General features: G+C 39.6%; 2 protein-coding genes across 7 annotated transcripts in view; one reads left to right on the top strand and one right to left on the bottom strand.

Annotated features, from left to right (window-relative positions):
- The window catches only part of LOC105268721 (pleckstrin homology domain-containing family G member 5), a 39,474-nt gene extending 24,626 nt beyond the window's left edge, over positions 1-14,848 (top strand). Inside the window, exons 1-17 of one of the 4 annotated variants that reach the window (XM_011308511.1) lie at positions 1,989-2,070; positions 2,291-2,533; positions 3,159-3,262; positions 6,134-6,273; positions 8,366-8,439; positions 8,818-9,097; positions 9,933-10,078; positions 10,159-10,470; positions 10,615-10,764; positions 10,842-11,102; positions 11,188-11,439; positions 11,946-12,160; positions 12,298-12,486; positions 13,027-13,241; positions 13,411-13,645; positions 13,772-14,093; positions 14,169-14,848. In XM_011308511.1, the coding sequence (XP_011306813.1) occupies positions 2,068-2,070; positions 2,291-2,533; positions 3,159-3,262; positions 6,134-6,273; positions 8,366-8,439; positions 8,818-9,097; positions 9,933-10,078; positions 10,159-10,470; positions 10,615-10,764; positions 10,842-11,102; positions 11,188-11,439; positions 11,946-12,160; positions 12,298-12,486; positions 13,027-13,241; positions 13,411-13,645; positions 13,772-13,790 (2,838 nt within the window). In that variant the 5' untranslated portion in view covers positions 1,989-2,067 and the 3' untranslated portion in view covers positions 13,791-14,093; positions 14,169-14,848. Of the gene's footprint in view, positions 1-1,988; positions 2,071-2,290; positions 2,534-3,158; positions 3,263-6,133; positions 6,274-8,365; positions 8,440-8,817; positions 9,098-9,932; positions 10,079-10,158; positions 10,471-10,614; positions 10,765-10,841; positions 11,103-11,187; positions 11,440-11,945; positions 12,161-12,297; positions 12,487-13,026; positions 13,242-13,410; positions 13,646-13,771; positions 14,094-14,168 lie in introns of those variants that run through there. The other 3 variants (XM_011308507.1, XM_011308509.1, XM_011308510.1) reach the window with 3 other exon arrangements.
- An 86-nt stretch (positions 14,849-14,934) lies between these two features.
- Lztr1 (Leucine zipper like transcription regulator 1) lies at positions 14,935-18,336 on the bottom strand. 3 transcript variants are annotated; one of them, XR_892362.1, is made up of 4 exons: positions 17,967-18,336; positions 15,649-17,701; positions 15,373-15,579; positions 14,935-15,270 (listed from the first exon to the last, which is right to left on the bottom strand). XR_892362.1 is itself a non-coding variant. In XM_011308506.1 (3 exons), the coding sequence occupies exons 1-3, from the start codon at positions 18,071-18,073 to the stop codon at positions 15,460-15,462; spliced, it is 2,280 nt and encodes a 759-aa protein (XP_011306808.1). In that variant the 5' UTR covers positions 18,074-18,336; the 3' UTR covers positions 14,935-15,459. The 3 variants fall into 3 exon arrangements, 1 of the variants encoding a protein (XP_011306808.1); XR_892363.1 differs by having other exon boundaries at positions 14,935-15,240; XM_011308506.1 differs by having other exon boundaries at positions 14,935-15,579.
- Positions 18,337-19,143: the final 807 nt, after the last annotated feature.

Here is a 19,143-nt window from a genome sequence, read left to right as displayed (position 1 = left end):
TTGATTACATGAGTCTGTGATATATTTTTCGTTGGAACATCCGAAAAAATTCTGTTATCCCCGAAAAATCTATTGTCCAAAAAATTATCTATGAAGTTAATTCACCAATTGAATGTTTTCACTTAATTCTAAAGTTTTTCTCGAGACGTGGTAAGTCTAGACTGATGGAAAGACAGTTCCAATTTCAGTCAGCAAATATTTACCCACTTGACGAACGTTACATACAAAAAAAAACCCCTACACACTCTTCCTCCACCCACTCAATGCAGTCGATTTATTTTATTTCGATTTCATTCTGAGAAACTCCCAACTCAAACCACTCGATTCTTCCATTCCACTCTCGCGTGGCCGATAACCCGTTGAGCTCAGCTTTAATTACCCATAATTAGCCAATTTAACCTTTAGATCTGTATCGCCATGTGCTTTCACGGATTGCGTGTATGAAAACGACTTGTTTCACTCATTGTTACCCTGACTAATCTCAGAGATGAGAATTTTTAACAATGCCAGATGATCGTCAAGTATCGCGAATTTAACAACAGACTAAGAAAATAATATTCAATATAAACCGCAATAAATTCCTCCGAAAAGATTTTAAAAAATGCCTTCCATTGCAGAACAATTTGTTTTTGGATTGAAACTCAGTACTACACTTTACGATTATTATTTTTCTCGGTGAAGGTGTTATCATTCGATATATATCCCCAGACAGGGTCAATATTTATCCAGCAGTTGAGAGAAAAAGATGAAAAAATAAAAATAGAAAACCCACTAGACAGGGTAAACATTTGGATTCATCAAGCGGTAAAGGGCGATCAGGTTTCATTGGGATAAAATGAGTTGAAAGTGAGCTGCCGATCGAGGGATCGCAACAGCCCTAATGCTGTGAACAATCGATCTCGTCTATAGTGTGTGTCTATGACCCAGTTGTTGTTCCTGATCACCCCCTCGTCCACCTCCTGGGTTGGCAGACCCCTCAGTCATTGGCCAGACTTGATTTTTTATCAAGAAAAAAATCGGAAAACAAAACGACGACAGAGGTACTCGTTGATGACGATTTATGGGGGTGACAGATTATTATCATCTTGATGTCTCGCCCCGTCCATTGCCACTGGAATTTGCTAACGCGACGAATCCATCAAGACAATCCAGCTGGATGGAATCCACGGATGTATTTCAAGCTTGATGTACGTGATTTATGGAGGGGCCGAGTTGGAATGAATTGATGAGGGAAATATAGTTATTGATTTTCCCTGATTACATCGCACTTTAATTCAATTGATTATCACCCTTGCACTGACGGAATAACCCATGGCCTTGCAGGTTAAATGAAAATGTAATGATTATTTGGTGTTTACCCAGAAAAAAAAAATCTCATTTCCCGAAGAGTGGAGAAAACTACGGTATTACTTCCGGTCTATGAGAGATTCAATGAAGGAATTTTTATTACATTTTGGTAACTGCGGGGGAATATATTCCTGAGGTGGAAATAAAACCGGAATATGGAGGAGTTGATGGGGAAATTTTAAGATTTTATCACCGAACGGTGGGAAAAGCAATCGAGATGAATTTTAAGCTGGAGAGGAATTACGGAAAACTGTTGAATCAATTGCCTGTTGTATGGATAAAAAGTAATGAGGCCATGGGTTAGCCAGGAGTGCTATTAATTGCCGCAGCAGGATTTATACATTGATGAAATGGTTTCATAACATTCTCTAGGTTTTTCCCTCATTATTTTTGAAAAATCCGATAATTGAGAGCCTCCGATATCTCTCACGACCAGCCTGCAATAACAATTCAGGTTGGATAAACGCTCGCGATTAATTATTTCAGCCTATAGAAAATGTTTGTGGTTGTATGAATGATTGAGATTCTCCCATTCTCCCTTCCTCCCTTCTGTATCATTCTCTTATGAACAGAATTAATATATTCTGCCCATTAATAAATGACTGCCAGGAATTGTCTCTCGGAAATGGAGATGGAAACATGCGAGTGAGCGGTATATCTGTCAGCGTAAAAATAGTTGACAACTTGTGACTATTAAATTGTTGAAGCTGATGAATCAAAATGGTGAATCTTTGATAACAAGAGATGGATCATTAAACTGACTCATCTAGTTGAAAAAATCAGAGTTCAAATTTTTAATGAACGAATCATTTTAATTATCTTCTAGATATTTTCATTGTGTTAGCTGAGAGTTAATGCGATGGCTTTTCATTGAATAATAATGAATCATTAAAAGGACGTAGAAGGCCTAACAAATGATTAAAAGAAAATTTTTGATTTACAGGTTCGCTCAAGATCCTTGAGCCAACTTGACATGCTGGACGCCGATGAACATCCGCTACCAGGCGGTGGCACCCATCAACCACCCCAGCTATCTCACAATCGTCATCAGCATTCCCATCATCATCAACTGTATTCACCAAATCCCGTGGACTGCAGTCCACGTCTCCTCGTACCAAGTGCAACATCCATCACCGATTCATCCCACACATCCTCCCGAAATCGGCACAAACTCTCTCGCTCCCAGGTAATTCACTATTTATGAACTCCTAGGCCTACACACTCGAAATTCCCGTCGCATTAATCAATCGAATGATATACATCTGCACGTGTTCGGTATGCATTCCAAATATCCGGATAACTCGATTTCCACGCGACCACTAATAATATCGAATATCTCAGTGAAGATATTCCATCATCCAACGTAATTAGTTGGAATACAAAATTCAACCGGTTGATAATTATGACTCGAGTACTTCCATTCGATTCTTCAGCTGATATCTGAAAACTTCAGTAAACTTTTATTACTTTTCATCGTATTTGACATCAACTTTCGCGACCCGGGGTCCTTTCAATTTCAATAGACTTTTCACGAGGAAAATTCAAAGATAGAGAAATTGCAATAGTGTAATTAAGCTCTTACTCACTACTGTGACACAAACTTGAACCAGAAGCCGTCTTCCCTTTTCTTGAGGTTTAAAATTCAACATTACTTTAATCTCTGTGACATTAACTTCTGATTTTGCTTCAGGGTCACATTAACTCAGGGTGTACAATTGAAAAGCTAATGTTCAAGTTTAACAATTTAATTTGACTAAAGTTTGAGTGTTACAGCAAGTATGCCTGATGTTTATTTTGCTATTGAATTTTAGGTATCCAGCAGCGAATATTTCAGTGTCAGTTTCGAAGTTGGTGATGAATCCGGTTCGTTGGAGCGGGAAGAGTTCCTACCGGCTACAAAGGGACAGTATTTGGTGTAAGTATTAGCAACAAAGTTTTTATTGAATTTCAGGGGAAACTGTCGCTTTGCAGTTTCCATGGGTGCAGTCCAGGCTGAGGTTTTCACGGCAATACAGAAATATTTATATTTTACAACATTATCCCAGTTTGCATCTGGGACTAACAATTATTTTAATTCCAACAAATACTCCTTCACATGCCCAATCCACTGTGAATTCAATAGACTCTAATGTCTTTTTTACTGTGATCGATCAGCAGTTATTTGCGATCGTAAAAGGTCGCATAGACTATGAGAAAATGAGGAAAGAATATAAAATGAAAAATTACCATGCAAACATTTCAGAAATATGTCGAAAAATTTCCCCTGAAAATCTCCACCGAGACGAGAATTCACATTCTACAGAATAAAAGCGTTACGAAATTCTACGATGGAAATTACTGATTCAAGATGCACATGCACACGTCAAATCGCACGATAAATGGTTTCGCACATGAGCGGATTACACGAGTAATCGATTAATAAAACCATTTCCTGATAAAGCCCCAATAAAATCTCTCAAATACAGTATTTACTGCCCTAAATACCTCCACCGCAGATTTTCTGATAGACGTTTATCGTCATGTACGCATTGATGTTCCTCAGGGTTAAAGCGTCTACCTGATACAATATTAAATTTTGCGTTGGTGGTGTAACATAATAAGAAGCCACAATGCATACGCTCGAAGACCGCCAACCAACGAGATTTGACCCTCCAGTTTAAAAAATAGAATCAATAAAACTCCAGGATATTCTATGACAAAAGACTTTCAGAAATGATAAGCGAAATAACCGAGCCCCTCAGTATCAAGACAAATCGCTGAATCTTGGATCATCAATCGGATAATACGAATGGGTCTTAATGATCGTTGTTAATTTGACAGACAACTCATTGTTCTTACAGAATGTAGTAAATTACTCGCTGAACCGAGTGCAGCCTGCAATATTTACAGAGTCACCCACATTTGGAAGGATTCAACTTCATGTCAATACTCATCCGAATAATCCGTATCAATTCGGACTAATACACACCGCAGTTCCACCCCCGACTGTTTACCTCAATCAAATTTATATTCGATATCAATCATATCACGTTGTCCACAGAAAACTGCCAACTCGGTCTATCTGCCTACATCCGTTGAAGCAATGAGCACGAACTCAGTCTATCCAACTGTAAACACCCGATACGATACTCCGAAAATTACTCCCTTCAAATTCATTCCAATCCAACTTTTTTTATTTTTCTCCCCCTGATGTCTACTCTATCGAATACTTGTGACGCCGAATGGCTCAACCCATTACGTTCTCCCGACTGAATAATCCATTAACATCAGTGACTAATGGTGTTTCAAATCATCGCGCGCTGACAAACATACGCCAATATTTGCGATGTGGATTCCATTAATTTATGCAGCCTACAATGATCAATGACCAGTTCATTTGCTCAAGCGTTTGGATGGACGGCAACAAAATGATAACACAATAGATAACCCCGACCTTCCCTTCCCAATCAAAAAAATTAGTCGTTCCTGATCTCCCCTGTGGCTTTATAGACGACTAATTTTGTCTGCGGATTTGTTTTCTCCGTTTTTCTGGAGTAACTTAAATCTTCCACGTCTTCATGACTTTTTGGGAACAACAGAAATCTTTATTCAGACTCTGATAACATCAGAACCTGATAACTATCTTCCCTAGTTTGAAAACGATACAATAGATATTCCTCCGTCAACATGAATCGAAATAATCGACCAATGGGAAGACGACCTCAAAGTTGACAATCGAAAGAATCATTCATTGTAGACCAGTAGTAGAAGACATGCCTTACCCCCAATACATAAACATTTTCACAAACATGTGCATCCCTTCGGCCCATTCTTCTGACACTTGTCTTGCTATTCAAACCTAAAACCACCAAGGCTCTTTACACGATAACCCTTTTTGTTTTCCCATTTTTACATTTTTTTCACCCTCCGTCACTCTCTATCCTCCTATTTCAACACATCCTTTGTAGCTGAGCAGAGGTAACAAAAGACTCTTTTCTTCGATGCGTGTTCACTCATTCATCCGGGCTTCCGCCATCACTCACAATTTTTTTTCTTTTCTGATTCTTCTTTGGTTCACTCGGTTCGTCGACGTCCAAAGGCACGTCGGATCTGATTCACCACCTGTGTTGAACGTCGTGACGGTGACCAAACCACCGGATATCAGAGCGGATATAGACCCCGAGTGACATGACAGCACGTGTCACCTGATTCTTTCTCTTTTCGGTATAAAAGAGATACAACGAAAATGGGAGATGATTATTCTAAAAGTAAATGTTTATGATTACTTGAGCATTAAATTTGATGAACGAGCGCTCAGGCAATTTAGTCACGACATATGATATCCAGGGGGCTGCGGGGGTATTGATTATTACTCGCAATTACTCGTTTAATTACGCAAGCGTTTATGGACGGTGTATTATTGTGTCAGAACGGAACGCGCGCTTTACGCTAAATTTATCGTTGTCTCACCCCAGTTTCGACAATATGTATCCAGCGCCTTATTGCCCGTGAAACATGGCATGAATTTCCATGAGAGTTATGGGCTTTTTCTACATGTGGAGAGTGAAAAATTCTCTCGCATTGCGAATTTTTTTTCCCACCATTTAAGACTAGCTATTCGTCATTTCGTGCACTTGACAGCATTGACGGTTTAACGTTTTAGTTTTTATAGGGTTTTTATTTTGTAAAATTTATTTAAAAAGTGGAAAATATATAGTGGAAAATATTAAGAGATATATTAAGAAAAGCTTAGAATTTATGATACCATTCACTGGTAGGAATTCATTGAGTTTGCTCTTACTTGCAGAGAGATACTTGGAACTTCCTGTGAACGTCGTGGTCTTGATCTATCGAAAGTCGACGTCTACCTGGATGCTTTCTCAACGCCTCTGCCAATTTTAACTACCGAAACTTCGTGCTTGGCTGGAAGACATCTACGAGTAACTGGTAATTTTGAGAGAAGATTAATATGTCATGTCTTAATCGTTCAAAAGCAAAGATGATTTTCATGAGTCTCTAGGTTTTCACGATTTCACGGTAAAATTAGTCCGAATACGTGAGAATGCTGAAACTAAAGTCAAAACAGCCTCAAGAAACTTGGCTCCCTGAGATTTGGAAATATTCATCCAAAGTGGACTTATCTCCATCTACGGATTCACAGCTGAAGGCTGCTCTCAAGTTTATTGAATTATCAAGTCTTCTTTGAGTTTGAAATTCACTCAATTGACGACGTTATTACCGTTAGCGATAGTTGTGGAAACATCTTGGTGGCATGAATTCGTGGTGGAGATAAAGTTAAATTGGAGAGAAAAAAAAGGTGTGACGATGGCAACGAGATTTTTCACTCTTCGACACTGACTTTTACGTGAAACCGAAAGTAACCCCCGGCACTATTGAGAAGTGGGTGTAACACTTCGTTATTTCATGCCCCATTACATTCCCTTGACTTTGTGAAATTCTAATTGACAGATTTAATTATTCACGGGAAATTTACCAGCGGCTATTCCAACACTGTGAGCTTTAATACGTATTCCTGATCACGTTCTCCACTGAATTTCTCTTTTCGTTATTTCCACGGAGTAAACTCTACATATTTCTTGAGTCAATAGAGAGTTACGGTAACTCTATTTTGTGGATGGGATAGAGAGACGATCGATCAAGAGAGTCAGCTTGTTTCTGTACGTGATATTGGCCCGGGGAAATACACAATTGGCGTTGAGAAAGCCGATCGTTGACCGTATGCATTCGCGTAATTGACTTCACCGAGGATTGTGTCACAGACAATGGCCCTGTCGGGTATTCCCATTTATCGATTGACATTCGAAGTTCTAAATACAAACAGAGATGAGAGGGATCGAGAAGATATGTGACAGCATCAATTAACGTCAACAAAAAGAACTCCAATAACTGGGTCATACAATTGTTTTATAATTCAATTAATTTACAATTGTCTTGGAATTTGATATTCTACTAGACGAGATGTTTGTAATTCAAGAACAGCTGTTCTTGAGTGGTTATTCCAAGGATATTCATGATTTCATGAAAACTTGACAAGATTGCGGCTTGAAATGGGTATAATTAAGACGACATCGGAATTTCATCCGGAATCCTGGAAAACTCGGTTAGAAACTTTTGTCCAAATTCTCGGACCAGAATTCAGGAAGTCCTCAACGTGCAACAGCTCTGCGCTAATCGCAGAAAATCGTAAAATATCTTTCAATCTGTCTGGTTTCCTAAATTATAAAGGAATAAATTCATTGATCTGTTATCACTGACGGCTGCTATCAGGATTTTTATCCCGATTACCTGGTGAAAATCCCACTGATAAGCCTATCAACGCGCTAGGTATCTGTACAGGCTAAATCATCACGGTTGGGAATTCCCGAGCCGAGGGATACAGCTCATACCCGAGAATTTGGCTAGGCGAGCGTATTCACCCCTGAATGGAATCCAAAGCTTCCACCCTTCCGTTTTGTGTCCATCCCTTCAGTTTTCGATGACGCACCATCCCTAAATTCCTAGTCTATAGAAAGAGAGAGGCCCGAAATAAATACTAATATGTAATGGGTATAATAATACAAATAATAATATGTAAAAGGCGTTGAACCACTTTTTTTCATTATTTTCCAGATATCAGCTTGGGTTTTATTTAATAATTACAAAAATCTCGCGATTATTCAGTTCGATAGGAATGTAAAAACTGTTCTATTCAGTCAATTCAGTTCTATTCAGTTGAATGAATTCCATAATAGATAGAAAAATCTATATGGCTTGTGTTTAAATATCCTTAACGTGCCTATCAAGGGACATTTCCACGTCCACGGATCGCGTGACTGTAGGGTGATATCCCCGCTTGATGTTACCTGGTTACATTATAAAAAAAATGACAAAGAAAAAAGAACATAATGACCTAGTACAGGCGTACATTTTTCTTCCTTTTATATTAGTTTTTTTTTCTTTTTTTTAGAATCTATTTTTTATTTTCCCTAGTACTCATTTCTTGTTAAGGTGACGTTTTTTTTTTCACTTTTAATTACAGGCAAGGATGAAAAAACGGCTTCACGCACTTCAAGCCAGAAGAGCAGTCAGAATGTGTCGTTACGGAAGAGTGGAGTAAGTAATTTCACTTCATTCTATTTATCATCCTCCATGTTTTATGACATCGTTACGAGTTTTTCACATGAGAATGAACGTGTATGGAAACATAGATGCATGAAATTCACGTAGCACCTCTCAACTTATCTACCCTCTCAATATTTTTCTCTTTTCTGCCTTGAGGTCGTATCGCATACAAAAACATTCGAGAGATAAATAAAAATATCTCGTGAGACTTTATTGATTTTTAGTGTGGAATTTTAGAAAATGTTCCAAAAAGTCGTACGGTGGAATTAATTTGAGGGACAGCCAAACTATTGGTGGGGATTTTTTTTTGCTGATTATAAATATTCATTGGGTGATTTTCATTACATTAACTTTTGAATTTTGTGAAAGCAGAGTTATCGCGGTAGAAGTGGACGTTTCTTCAGTGTCTCAACGGAAGAATCGAGTATGGATTCAGAAATGGGACCATCAGTATCACTGGTTGCTGCCAAGACTCCTGCTGGGGCTGCTGGAATCAAAGCCAGCAAACAACGCTGGAGTGGTTTTTTCACAAATACCAAAGGAACAAGAATGGAATTGCTCGTTGAACAGCTCAATAGTTACACACAGCACGGTGTACCCTGTCTTCCAGAGATACAACTGCCTTACGATCACGTATCCAACGAAGAAGGTGCTCATTCATTACGCCATCAAAAATATCCATTACATTATTCATATAAATTTTCTCGACCATTCCCCTTTCTCGCTAAATCCCCCATACGCTGAGCCATTGCACGCTCATCGCACAGGAAGATTTTCTACCAGTCAAGGATAAATCGATCGACCTCTTGAACACTCCATTGCATATAATACCGTACATTCTATCGTGGCCTCGCCTTCTCTAGTTTTTTCCACCTCTCCACTTTGGCAAATACATTCTTAAAGCGAGTAGAAGTTGCCAGTGGATGATATGCGAGTACATGACCTCGGAAAACTACCCCCCCACTGGAAAAAACATACCTCTGGGGAAGAACTATTTTTCAATGAAAAATATTCTTTAAATAACAACGAGACTCACCATCAAAGTGAATTCCAAAGATATTGCCACGGATAAAATATTTCAATAGAAAAATGTCATGCTTCTTCAAAGAAGTCCTTTTTAATTTTTCATTTGATTTTTATTGGAAAATAGTGAATATTTCTTGTTTCCCCCATCGAACGAAAGGGAATGAAATTCTCTTTCGCCTTTAACAATACCACTGGCAGCCCTCAAATTGCTCTCGAATTGAGCCCAGTATTATCCCCTTTTAAGAACTGTTCTGTGTTGGAAATCATTTGAGATGACGTCACCGTCATTATAGTCCCTGTTGAGCCGGCAATTTGCATGAGAATTTATGCTGCGAGAACGGAACCAAGAGCATTATTCAGAGTGTCTTTAGAATATTCCCCCATTCTCATGCTATTGGAATAGAATTCCGATGATTTGTCAACCCTCATGAATTCAACATTTCTCCTTTGAATATCAGAATTGTACACACTCGAAGAGGATTGGCGAGACTTTGTCGACAATTGGGAGCGTTTAAGTGAAAAACAGCAGCAACAACAGACGGCACTTTGGGAGCTAGCGCAAACGGAAATTGCTTACATAAGAACTCTCAAAGTAGTAACAGACGTAAGTCATTTATTATTTAATAATCCCTGAGTAGTGTATTTTGTTCTGCTTTATCAATCGTTTTTCTGGGCCGTCTGTAGTTGTTCATGGCGTGCCTCTGCAGCCTGCAGGCGTCCAATATACTGAACGAAGTTGATAGGAAAAAGTTATTCAGCAATATACCGGACATTTATGCGGCAAATCGCTACTTCTGGACTGATCATCTACTGGGTATGGTGAATGCAGCAAGGAGTTCGGGAAGGTCACTGGATCCCGGACACCTTCTGCACGGATTTGAAACGTTTGAGCAGACATTCGCACCCTACACCAGATATTGCTCAGAGCAGAGTAAATGTCAACAATATTGCAGAGATCGGCTGAATGACAGCGAACTATTTACAGCTTATTTAGTGGTGAGTTATTCTGTCCTCAATTCAAACAGTAATAATTAGCGATGAGTTTATAGAAAACGATAGAAAATATTTAGACTCATCAATCTAAAATATGGCAAAATAATAAAAAAAAAACTATGTGAAATACTCGAATGTGACTTGAAGTGGTGCGAAACCCAAAAAGAGTGCAATCGCCTACGCCTCCTCGACATCCTGGTGAAACCCATGCAGAGGCTAACGAAGTACTCTCTGCTGCTCAAAGCGGTCCATAAGAACACCGAGGATGAGGACCAGCGGAGAGAATTAATTCTCATGGTAAATTCAATTGTTCAAGCCCATTATCTCCCAAGCCATTAATAACTCATTAAAAATAAACTCAATTATCTACGCAGATAAAATGCGTGGATAATTTTGTTGCCTCGGTTAATGCGGCATTACGGAGAACCGAGGAAACAGCTCGGCTAGTCAGTGCAGCCACTCGACTCGAGTGTTATGACGTGGTAGAGTCCAGGGACGAGGAGCTAGAAAAATTGATAAAGCACCACAGTAATCTTGATATAACAACAGCTCCAATGCCCGGTTGCCCGAAGGACGCATTAAGAACATTACTGCGTGAAGGGGATTTGAAATTGCGCGATGCAGCTACTAGCAAGGCAAGCGAAATTATCATTTAAATCCCTTGGAACATACGGGATAAGTTTATCCACTTGGAATTAAATCGTTTCCTTCTGTTTTTAGACGGAGGTGCATGTTCTGCTTCTGACAGACATGCTTCTACTTTGTAAGCCATCAACGAAAAAAGCTTCGGCAAGCAGTGGCTCAGGGGGAACTGTTGGCGCTTTAAAAGTCATCAGACAACCATATGTCGTTGATCGTATACGTATCTACGAGTTGAAGGAGTCCTCGAGCTTGGGGCTGGTGTATTTGAATGAGTATGGGGTAGCATCGGCAGCTTTGGTGCTTACTGCCAGTGAACCTAAGCTAGCTAAGGTGAGATGGATTTATTGTGCTGCTGGCAGTTATCGGAATTTTCATTGACAATTGCATGAATATTTTCAACGCTCTAACGTCACCTTGGGTTTCAGTGAATCAGGGTGGTACCTGAAATTCGATTTAAACGAAATCTTCCGACTGAACTCTGAATATCAATCCAGAAATTAAAGTTTCTCGGGAAAATTCTATATTATGTGAATTATATCATTATTATGCTAAAGGATGGTGATCGCAAATCGAAATTACAATCTTATTCAACTCGTTAATTAATGTACATTTCGAAAGCGCGCGGTCGGATTACTGACATCAATCATTACCGGGTGATTGATATTAATAATCGCTTGTGGGATACCAAACGCGAGCATGGCAAAAGACGGAAATGATTAGAAATTATCCCATCATAACTGATAGTGTATTAACGCTCGGATTAACGGGAAACTTCTCTCATGATGTTAAATAACCGAATTTAAAATTGATTCGAATAAAAAAAATGTCAATTGCAGTCGTGGATGGAGTCCTTGAGGAAGGCACAGCAGCAATTTGTGACGATGAAGCTGCGACCCGTGGGTGAAGTGCCTACCGTGGGGACTGTAAGCAGACAAGCAAGCACCTATTTGGGTGATGGTGACTATGACATTGAGGACTGTGACGTTTTACCGAGGACACCCCGTGGGAGTAGTAGAGCATCGCGAGTAAGCAGTCTCGCCCACAGTCACAGGTTCGTATTATTATTTTTTTTTTTGTCCCAGGAGAATGACAATGGAGTGCAATTTTAACTCAGTACTATCCATTTCCTGGGGAAATCGACTAGGTATTTGTGGGAATTTAACGAACACGATTGGATTCAATTGACAGTGACTTTGATGGTTTATTCAGTGGTAGTATGGAGATGGAGGGGGTATCACCCGGTGGTTCTAGCTTTCTACCGAGTTACAACGCAAGCAGAAATGTTAGTGTCGATGCTGAACCTAGAGCTTCTAGCGTATCTTCGGAGGAGGGTACGGAAGTCGGTTTGGGACATAATCATCGACCGTTGCAAATCAGGTGATTATTCTGCAACTGGTTAGCTATTGAAAGCCCATGTTATATTCTATCAATGCGTAATTAGTAGAGGATGCAATTAAGACTGAAATCAAACGCAGTAATTAATCAATTTATGTTTCATTCAGCTAATTAACATGATTCCTGTTGACTGAATAGAGTGAATCTTTCAGCGTTTGAACTCGTCTAGTGATTGAACCATTTGTCACATCCGTTATAGAAGACCTGATTAATTCTGTGAAATGAGATATTTTTTCGTACAGACTATGATATCACTTTTGTGAATTCTCAATGAGTTCATTTGAATGTAGCATGATTAGTACTTGTTCATGTCTAATTAAGTATTAGGGTGTATCTCTCTCAAAGACTCAGTGATTCAATTTATGCAAATAAAATTTAACTGTGCATCCAAATGCAATTTTACGTACTTTGAGTGCTTCACACTGCACAAGCATCTGCGAACTTAATGAACTCAGTGCAATCTAGATAGACAGGCCAGCTCAAAGGACCCTTTTTTTTTCCTTTTTTTTTTCATTACTCAAGTAATTACAGACGATCTCTACTGAGTAAATCGCCAACTCCAAACACATTGAGCGTTCAAGTGCCAGCGTATTCTTGTCTTGGGCAATCTTTACCGAATCTGACACTAGCAACATCACCGCAAACATCAACGGTCTCGCCTACGCCACCAAATTCCCTTCTGATTGTACCACAAATAACGAAGAGCAAGGATACGCTATTATCGCCAGGCCATCGAGGTGTGTTTGATTGATGAATTATTCAATTCGAAATGGTTACTTGGCCGATACGCTTCCGCGTATCTCGATTGATAAATTATCTCAGTTATTCTGAATAAATGAACAGTTTATATGAATTAAATTGTCCACATTTTCATTGTCAATGAATTTTTTCAATCTTTTTGGTAAGGAATTTCCTATCCACCTCCATCACCACCGAGAGGTGCCCTGAGACGTACATTTGCTGTACCACAATCGCGAAATCCACCACTGATAAAAACACGACACATCAATGCATCGGTAGCACAGGGGACTATTCAATCGACAATGAGTCTGGATACAGAAGCTATCGAGGAACGACGGAGACGACTGGAATTGGTGACACGCAGTCCCTCAATTACCAGCACGGTCAAAGAATCCAGAGGGTAAGAATCATTTATCCAAAGATATAAAAAAATATTGTAACAATGCAGCATTGAAATGACAGCGTACTATAGTGCAAGGGATTGCCTCAATTTTACTTGAAACATTCCTCATTTTTTATGTCACAGGAACGAGGAAAATCGATGAAACTCGTTTTCTCCTCGATCAGAGGGATTATTGAAATTGAATTGATAATGGAAAAAGGGCAACCACCCGCACCTTTGTTCCCGTCCTGACATTATGATGGGACGCGGATTTTTTTTTTGTTGAAAATGTTCTTGTATTGCGTGCAATTGCTGCACACATTTGCACGCAACTACAGGCATTTCCAGAAACATTTTACAGAAATTGATACGAAAAAGTGGAGAAAAAAAAATTTGGAGAGTATCAAATTGTTTTGTATGACATGAGTCGCAATCCTTCGAATGCTGGCACATGTTTTCACAATCGGTAAGTCTTCAATAATAAATGGAAATAATTCATGCTGATTGTTATAGTAATAGCTCGAATTTGTTTTATTTTCAGATAGGGGCCATTTGAATTTCAACATAACATTTTTCCGACCACTGTTTGATAGATTACTGTACTCTAGCGACATAATAACGTATTTTACGCCACTCGTTTTTAATTCTGTTTGTTGACGCACTCTGAAGAGAAAAAAAAATGTGTAATTGCGTCTCTACACAAAATTGAGTGTCTTGGGGGTTGGTTTTTAGATGTTTAAGCAAAATAAAAATGGGCCTACCTAGGATTAATTTTAATGACTAATAATTAACTGTATGTTAGAAAACTTCAGTAATAAGCGTTGATGAAAATAATTTACGTAAAGGTAGATAATGACGTTTCGGCTTTTAGGGACGACGGTGACTGTTAGCTATCGAATCAACTTTAAGTAGTAATAATCATAAGTTTTAAGTACAAATTCTCGTCGTTTCAATGACTGAATGAGGGAGACAACACTTGAGCGGTACATAAGACAAATTAATAGATATATCTTGAAATAGGACAGAGAGTTATCTTTTCTCATCACAATTTTTTAAAATAAGAGAAATCTTGAATTAATTTTTTTGCTCCTTGCTGCTTGCATCAAGCTCTACAGAAATCTAACGATACCAAAATATAGATTATAAGACACAATAAGGCCTAATTATGTAAATTAAGACTATGGAAAAACAATAAATGAAAATGCATTATTTATAATTAAATATCGAACGTCTATTCATCCTTCAACGTCTCTAAACACTCAACAATATGATATATGTCTCTTCTAAACATAATCCTTTGACAATATATTTATTTACATCACAGCGACGGAAATCACCGCATTCAGTGTTTTTATTTTAAAGCAATGGAAAAGATTAAATTTCATTAATTTCATACCAAAAATTATACTATGTAAAATAAATAATTGATGGAACCTTTTTGATTGAATTGCTGTCTTCACTGAAATAAAAGAAGTAAAAAAGGAAGGCCAAGCTTTTAGGCTTTTAGGGATTTTAGACGTTGCCACTTAAGCAGGAAATGCAATGGGCCCCGCGATCATTTTACACTCTGCCCAAGGCCCAGTCAATAGGCGATAGGTGTCAGTATATGTGCCCTGCAAGCAAAATCGTAGAACCCTTCGATACTGTAGGAAGGACAAATTAGACCTCATTTCAAATGCAATCAGTTATCAGTGATAGTCTAAGAACGAACAATCTCTATTCGATTCCCACAAAATAGTCTTTACCTCTTTAACCTATACAAAAAATTTTCAGGCCGTTTAATGCTGGCTCCTGGTTCTCCGATGACAATCACGGCGATTGAACCAATTGAGTCAGCAATCACTAGTCATGTCCTGACAAGTGCGCGCCTCCCCCTGCTCATCCGCTAGTGTCTCAATTATATCTAACAGCAGCTCTCGGCTTAATTGTTTGAGCCTGGGTAAACGTGCAACCTTAACAGAGAAAACTCATTAGAAACTCCCGAAATTCAATAGCAAAACAATTTTCATCAAACCAAGTACCTGACTGAAGTGATGAACAATATGATTGAGAGCATATTTTTTCATATCACAGGCTTGCATTCTGTCGGCTGCCTCCAGTATTTGAATGACATTTTCAAACGTAACATTCATCTCAAGATTTTGCTTGCAAAATGCCTGCAACCGATTGTTGGTGAATCCGTAAAAAACAGGTGCCGTAAATAGGTACAATGAGTCCTCCGGGGGCATGGAAACATCAGCGTAATAGATGTACCTCATGAGAGATGCAAATGATTCAGACGACGGAATCATCTCCCCAATTTGTATATTGACGGTATTGTTTTCCGGCATAAAAGACCTGAACATTCCCTCAAAATAGCTGCAACGAGCTGCCAAAACAGCTTTGTGCGCCGGTATCGGTACGCCATCAAGCATTAAAGTAATATCGCAAAATTCCTTGCCTACGCTCTTTAAAAATATGGCCATATCTTGTTCCAAAGTAGTGCCAGTACCAAGCTCGTAATGCTTTGAAAAACTACGTGTCTGTGGCATCTGCCTTCTCCTTATTATTTCCACCATCAATGGCTGATCAAGGATTTCAAATTCCTGACTCATTACGATCTGATTGTAGTTGCTGTCCTTGACAACGAAACTGAGACAGAATTCCTTGATGAAATACAGCTCTAGGTGTGCAGCATTGTGCAGAGCTTCCAACACGTTAGCGTGATTAATTGTGGCTTCCAGGTAATGAACGCACAGCTGCTCGAGGCGTTTCATGTTAAATTGGACAGCCAAACGATAAACGTCCATCATCAAAAGGACAATCAAATTACCAGGCTCCGGGTCATCAACGCCTTTAGTGGGATCTATCCGATCTGTGTATATGTAATTGAGGACCATTTCAAATGCCTTTGGTACGGCGTCTTCCAATTTAACTTCCAGCAGAGGCATGTCTTTCAACGGAATTTCCGTGGTACCGAAAACCTTCTCAAGATGTTTCGTTCGCTTTTCCCTAGCCTGTCTGATTTTTCCACTGAGAAATTGAGATCTTGCTGCTACCATAGCAATGTGTGCTGGTATTTTCTTTTCCATGTGATCCTTACCCACTACGAATTCAACGTCACAAAATTGCCGAGAGACCAATAACCGACCAAAATCGTCGTGCAACGTGCACTTGGGATAACATGAGAATTGGAATCTGTAAGTCTCGCCCGAGCGGACATTGTTATCAACTGTACCTCCGAATATGTACATGGCTTCTGCAATAACAGCTGCAGCATGAAAGAGCCTTCCTGTGGGAATCTCACTGTCGTTAGACGGAATAACAACATTCCAGGTTTGTGTATCTAGATCGTAGCAATGTAGATCATTAGGTAGAGTAGAGTCAGCTGCACCACCAAATACGTACAGATGACGATGGAAACTAACCATTGTGTGACCGTAACGACGAGCTGGTGGTGGTGGTGCACCTCGTAAAATATGCTCAGTGGATATTCGCGTCCAGCGTTTATCCCTGAAGTGAAATTGAAAGAGACTGTTTGTAATCTTAGCTCCACTCTGGCCGCTGAATACGAACATTGATTCTCGGGCAACTGCCACTGGAAAATTGCAACAGGTTGGGGGACAATCGCCGGACTGCACGACTTCCTCCCAAATTCGCAATTCTCCTGGTAGAAGGGAGATCGTCCACATATCATTCAACCGCGCATTACCGTCGTATCCAGCGAATATCCACAATTTATTATCGTACACAGCGGCACCGTGAGCGGAACGAGCCACTGGAGTTTTTCCAATAAATTTCCATTCGGTCCATTGACCATTTTGAAATCGATATTCGAAGAGGTCGTTCTTGTTGGTTAGGTTGGAATTTGAATGAATGTCACCGGTGTAGCCACCGAATACAAACATCGAGCTGTCGTGGACGACTGCTGAATGATGGTAACGAGGAGCTGGTGGGGTGCCTGTTGCAAAAGCACGACCCCATGATTTTTCTTTGACATCAAAGCGAAGAAGATCATTCAACATTCGCTTGCCATTGTCACCACCGAATACATAAATTGCATCTTTGTAGGCTACCACTGTGTGTTTACTTCGTCTAGAATTGACAGACAAATCCTCACTTATTACGTGACTTAAATTAAATTCTATTTATACTAATAACTTGTTTTTTGCTACGAAATGGTGATTCTACGCGCGTTTTAGGTGTTCATTTTTTTTCATTACCCCATGCCTCAACCGTTAGTTAATTAATATTTGTTAGGGTAGCCTACCAACACAATTTAGCGACTAAACGACGGAACTAGTGAATGAGTGTTTTAACCGTAATTAAACAAAAAAACAACCATAAGGAAACAATTTACCTTGCCCCAACGAATTCATCACAGGCCGGCATTTGCTGCCATCGATGTACAGTCTCGAAGGGCCCGAAATCGAGAGTCAAGCACTCAGCAGTAGTGGTATTATCCATTTTTATAATTTACCATAAAAAGCAACGACAATTGAATGTAATTTTTATACTCCTTTTTCCAGACCTAACCTAGCCCACACAATACTCCACAACTCTTATTATTCACTTGCACATTTTCGATAAATCGTCACTCCTCGATACTCTTCACGTTTACATTAAAATTAACATTTTTTTCCACAAAAAAATGACAATCCACTGCTCATATCGAAAAATCAAGTGCAGATCAAGTTCACAGACAAAATTCAACGTTTATTACCCAAAGAGGATTGACCAAAGTAGAGGCTCAGTTGTGGGGATTGGAGTGACCCCAGCGACATTGTAGTACCTCACCCCAAGGGAGAGAGGGCACCATGAAAGGGGAGCATGAAAATCGAACAGGTATTAAAAAATAACAGCGACTTACAGCTGATGCAGCAGTTTTCGTAAACGAACCGGCACTCGAGCTGACGGGATTAGAAAACAGAACGTAATTCAATGTATCTGATACTCCCAGTCCCGTTTCAGAGATCCAATCGAAGTGTTTTTGATGATCAAGACCAAAATCCACACGCTAAATTCTCTTCAATCAATTATTTTTCACTGACTATTGGATTTTACATGATTGTACTGTTTTTTTTAAGAGAGAATTATTTATTAGGTTAAGAATTTTTGCAATTATCGTATCTCGTCAAGTTGAGACTGCCCGCGGACCCCCCCACGAGCGGTCTTCTGTGCGCATGCAGGATGTTCTGTGCGCATGGGAAGTGTTCTGTGCGCATGCGCGGAGTATCGCCGGGGGACCCCCCACTCAAGCACCGGCTCCAAAGCCCTGCCATTTTGAGTGGGGAGTCAGTCGTTCCGCGACCCGCGCGCGGAACGGTCGGTCGCGCGTCGCGTAGTTAAAATCCGTTAACATCGGGGTCCTAGTGAGCGCAAAAGACAAGCGCCTCCTGTGAACATTGAAAATACAAAGTGCGGGACTCAGTGCAAGTGATTTTGTGAATTGTTTAGTGTGTGTTTAGATACGGACTGAAGTGACAGTGCGAATTAGATTCGAAGGATTACTTTTCTCATTCATCTTATTTTGAATG

Source organism: Fopius arisanus, unplaced genomic scaffold (assembly GCF_000806365.1).
Source record: "Fopius arisanus strain USDA-PBARC FA_bdor unplaced genomic scaffold, ASM80636v1 scaffold00060, whole genome shotgun sequence".
NCBI classification, from domain to species: Eukaryota; Metazoa; Arthropoda; class Insecta; order Hymenoptera; family Braconidae; genus Fopius; species Fopius arisanus.
This window is presented reverse-complemented; position numbering and strand designations above follow the sequence as displayed.

What these genes read in the sequence shown, in the direction of transcription:
- Lztr1 (XM_011308506.1), bottom strand. Translation starts at nt 18,073, where the DNA reads ATGGATAATACCACTACTGCTGAGTGCTTGACTCTCGATTTCGGGCCC. An exon ending in GATGAATTCGTTGGGGCAAG is followed by an intron (nt 17,702 to 17,966) that starts GTAAATTGTTTC and finishes TGTCAATTCTAG; the next exon opens with ACGAAGTAAACACACAGTGG. An exon ending in TTGTTCATCACTTCAGTCAG is followed by an intron (nt 15,580 to 15,648) that starts GTACTTGGTTTG and finishes TTCTCTGTTAAG; the next exon opens with GTTGCACGTTTACCCAGGCT.